The 4,200-nt window shown below is 32.4% G+C and overlaps 1 protein-coding gene across 1 annotated transcript; it reads right to left on the bottom strand.

Annotated features, from left to right (window-relative positions):
• Positions 1–1,190: 1,190 nt before the first annotated feature.
• LOC145297856 (uncharacterized) lies at positions 1,191–1,613 on the bottom strand. The gene has a single exon (XM_080144182.1). It carries the CDS (start codon positions 1,611–1,613, stop codon positions 1,191–1,193), a length of 423 nt encoding a protein of 140 aa, XP_080000308.1.
• Between the last annotated feature and the right edge of the window lie 2,587 nt (positions 1,614–4,200).

Below are 4,200 nucleotides of genomic sequence, written 5' to 3'. Positions count from 1 at the left end.
CATAAAAACAGGAATATTTAGGCACTTTTCCTTTTCTCTTCATTGTAACAGACACAATCACAACGTACCTGACCAGTGTTTGTTCATCAGTCAGTGGGTTTATGTCTGGGTAATTTGAGACAGCTTTAGGTTCCATTTGCTGTATACCAGCAGGTCCAGGTAAGCCAATTGTTAAACAATTAGTACCATTTTCAACCAGGACTGCATTGATGGATTGCAAAGCCATATATTCAGCCTGGTCCATTGCAAATCCCTGGTGTAAAAATCTTCCATCATAGAGTTCTTGTGGCTATTCCATAAAGCAAGAGAATTTGTAGGGTTTGAATAGGCACATATTGTAGCAAACATGACTCGAAGTTGCGAAGTCATTTGTCATGCAGTGGCTTCAATCAAAGCATTTTCAAACGATTCATCATTTCGAAGAAGGCCAAGTTTTAGTCATGCTTCTTTAAATGTAGGCATCAGTTCACCTTCTACAATTCGCAATTCTTCAAAAGTTTTTGCTCCAGGAACATGCAATAGTAACATCCGCCAATGAAATTTTTCTATATCTTTAGGGTTCACAGTATACATTCTGCTAATGATATTGGTATTCCTTCTTCTTGGTGTCCATGTTTTGGTATTCTTGTTGAAAAATATTGGATACAAATTATTATGTGCATTAGCATTATGCTCATTCAGCTTAAATCATGATGTAAGAATTGTGTCTGCATGTGCAACTTGTTCTGCATTATCACTACGAAAGTAAACCCTATGCTGATCTTCAAGATTAACTGCAAATCTATACACTGTGTGGGACATATCATGTACCCTAATTTCTGACAATCTTCAGGGTGTGAAACATATTTACATGCAATATAATTAGTTATTTCATCATGGATGCATTTTGTTCATCATGTGATTCTGTACTATTCTTTACCTCAATCGAAGCACAGTCATGTCCCTTGTAGATGTATTTAAATATATATTTAATACTCTGCACAGATGAACACATTTCAACATTAATATGGCCACGGTACTTTTTTAACAAGTAAGAATTAAAAGGTACAAAATAACTATTATCTACAATGTCGTTTCCAACTTGTACAGTAAGTCCATTCTTACGTCTCCTGTATTCTGGGTATCCAGTCATCGTCACAGAGGTTTAATTTTTGAACTCTTTTGGATATTTTTTAGGCACACACCATCATTCATACAGGGAGAAGAAGGTTTTTAGTGCTACAAGGTCCATGAATCATAAATCTCTTTACTAAATCATGTAAAGTTGGGTCATCATTGATATCAGGAATTTCAGCACTAACTAATTTATCGATGTCAGTTTTTTTCCTCGGTTTATCATCATTTCTTAAAACTACCAATATGTGGCAGTGAGGAAGTCCTCTCTTCTGAAATTCCACGACATGGATGTATGCCACTGGAACACCAAAGATATTTTTGTCCTTTATATCACTGAAGAGTTCTTTCAGTTGCAAGTTATACACTCTGGCAATTACGTCAGGTCTATTCTCGGGGGTTTCATTTGTATATAAATTGTTCATGATTTCGGGGCATTTAAGGTTATTCGTGTAGGTTATAAACAGATCGGGTTTGCCATATTTTGCCACTATTGACATTGCAGTATTAAAGTTTTGATGTATATGGTGAGGGATACCAGTGTATGAGGAGGGAAGTATCACTGGCACTCCTGGTTGGATATCCTGATCAATTCTTCTGTTTAAAAAGTCCATCAGTCCATTATACTGCTACACACGTAATTGAGATTGTTTATTACGGAGATATTGCAACCTGCAACCTTCAACTTTTATATAAGCATCCACCAAGTATTGTTGAAATAATTTTCCAGTTCGGTGAATTATGCTGAAACCACCTCTAAAAGAAAGGCGAAAAATGTAAAATTGTTGCATTGTGAGATGATTACGAAATCTTGTTCCGTATTCTTCTGCATGCTGCATTTCACAGTGCCATCCAAATTCGCCATGTGGAAAAAGAATGGGATAGCTCATTGGATCTAAATGACATGAGGTGTAGGATATTTTTGCAGACGGCATATTCCTTGGGTAAACTACAATGTCTCTATTTTCTGGTGGGGAACTATTATTACTAACAAATATCATAGCTATTCCATTGCAAGTGGGCAAATTGTATCTCTTTATGTCTTTACCCCTTCTGAAATGCATCTCACACTTGGGCATTGTTATATTTTCTCTTATATTTTGCTGTTCTTTTATAATTAAATCCATGTTCTCATACGGATTTATTTCTTGCATAACATAATTTATCGTAGACATTGTCTGTGTACAGCATTTTGCGTTTTGTAAAGTATTTAATCTGTATTGCAGAGCTTTATTTGCGTCTATTATGTACACTTGACCATACTTAGGATGGCCATGATCAGGATGCAAGGTTGTAGTTTTATGACATGTTCGCTCTTGGATGCGAAAGCAGTATGGACCTCTCCCTGAAGGAATAGATAAGTTCATACCGAATGATGTAAAAGAAAATATACAACTGCAATTTCTAATATGTTTTTTTTTTAATGAAACAGATTCATGGCCAGTCCCTTCAAATAAACGTTTTAATTGATATGGATATGGTAAATCTACCTTACCATTATGGCAAAAATTTAGATTCTCATTTCTAAATCCTTATGCTCCACAATATGCACATAATACATTCATTTGACCAATATCAAGCGGTTCTACCACAGTGTTAGAATTACTATTCTGCCTTGGCCTAAGTATATTTGGCGTAATCGTTACATTTGTCGACGTCTCCTATTATCTTTTTCCAATTCACTCATGCTTTCCATTCTCTTTTGAAATCTCCTTCGTTCCTGTTCTACATATGTATTACGTTGCTGTGCATCCACGGTACTTCTTCTAATTCGACGTCGTTGTCTCTCCATTTCTCTGACCTGTTGTCTTTGTTCTTCCCTGATCCTTTGCCGATAAGTTCGCATATTTGCACAGATGTTTTCCATTCTTTGATCCATAATGAAGTTTATAGAAAAGAGATGTTCTTTTAGAGACTAAGGCGAGTGAATTCCTCCAAATAAATACAATAGAATATTTTCTGCAATCTGTATTGTTTAAAAATCTTTTTTTAAATATTTTTACATATGAAAAAATACAGAAATTCACTGCAATAAATGCATTGTGTTTTCAAATTGATAATATGTTAGTGTTTTAAAGTGGAATATATATAGTAAATTTAGCAAAATAATTTCCGAAATAAATTTTGATCAGTATATTCTTAAATTAAAAGATGGCAATGCTCTTGTATATTTTTCATTCATCATTTAAAATAGTTTAAATATTTTGTAGGTCACACAGTAAACAAAGATAGATTTAATCCATTCTTAGATAGAAATAAACCTTCAGAGACATTTCCAAATTGTAAATCAAAACAACTATTTAGAGGTCAATGTTTGTAAATCCTGTTTGTGAATTTAAAAACTAAAACATAAGAATCTAAATAAACACAACGTATGTGTGATAGAATATGTAGATGGTACCAATGTTTAACTCCTCCAGTTAAATATAAATTAAAAATAATTACTTATAAATCAACAAATATCAGAAGGTAAAAGTAGCATAAATAAATGTGAACAAATTTTGTGAAAAAGTTCAAATTTTCTAATTTATTGCATTACATTTTAAGTTTACAATTTTTATAAAAAAAATCGATTCAAAATAAGATTAAAAGTCACAAGACTCAGAGTCAAATTAATTTGATAGGAAAAAGGGATTCCTTTTCAGAGAAAATGTTCCAAAAGTCACAAAAACAAATGTATTATTTAGTATATATATATATATATATATATATATATATATATATATATATATATATTGTTGTATCAATTTAACATTGCCTCCAAATTTTCTGTTGATCGCATTAAAATTACTCGTAGAAATGACTTCTTATTTCAGTGTTGTCTGCGTTAATGAATTTTAAATTTATAATTTGAACCTATTTACCCCTTTCCCTTCATGTATATAAATATTTATATTTTCTACTTAATATATTTTTTATTTGTCTAGTTCATAACGTAAATAGATAAATGAAAATGCAATAACTTTGTTCTTTAATTTTTTTCAAATAAAATTTATGAATAAATGAATTGGTTGGCGACCTGTATAAGGTATCCCTCCTAAAATGCGTCCACGTGAATACCCTGCTTAAAAGTCAGTAAATTCTTTC

This window comes from Euprymna scolopes, chromosome 18 (genome assembly GCF_053919585.1).
Source record: "Euprymna scolopes isolate OS-2025 chromosome 18, ASM5391958v1, whole genome shotgun sequence".
Taxonomy (NCBI): Eukaryota; Metazoa; Mollusca; class Cephalopoda; order Sepiida; family Sepiolidae; genus Euprymna; species Euprymna scolopes.
The sequence above is the reverse complement of the archived record's forward strand: the minus strand, read 5'-3'. Positions and strand labels throughout refer to the sequence as shown.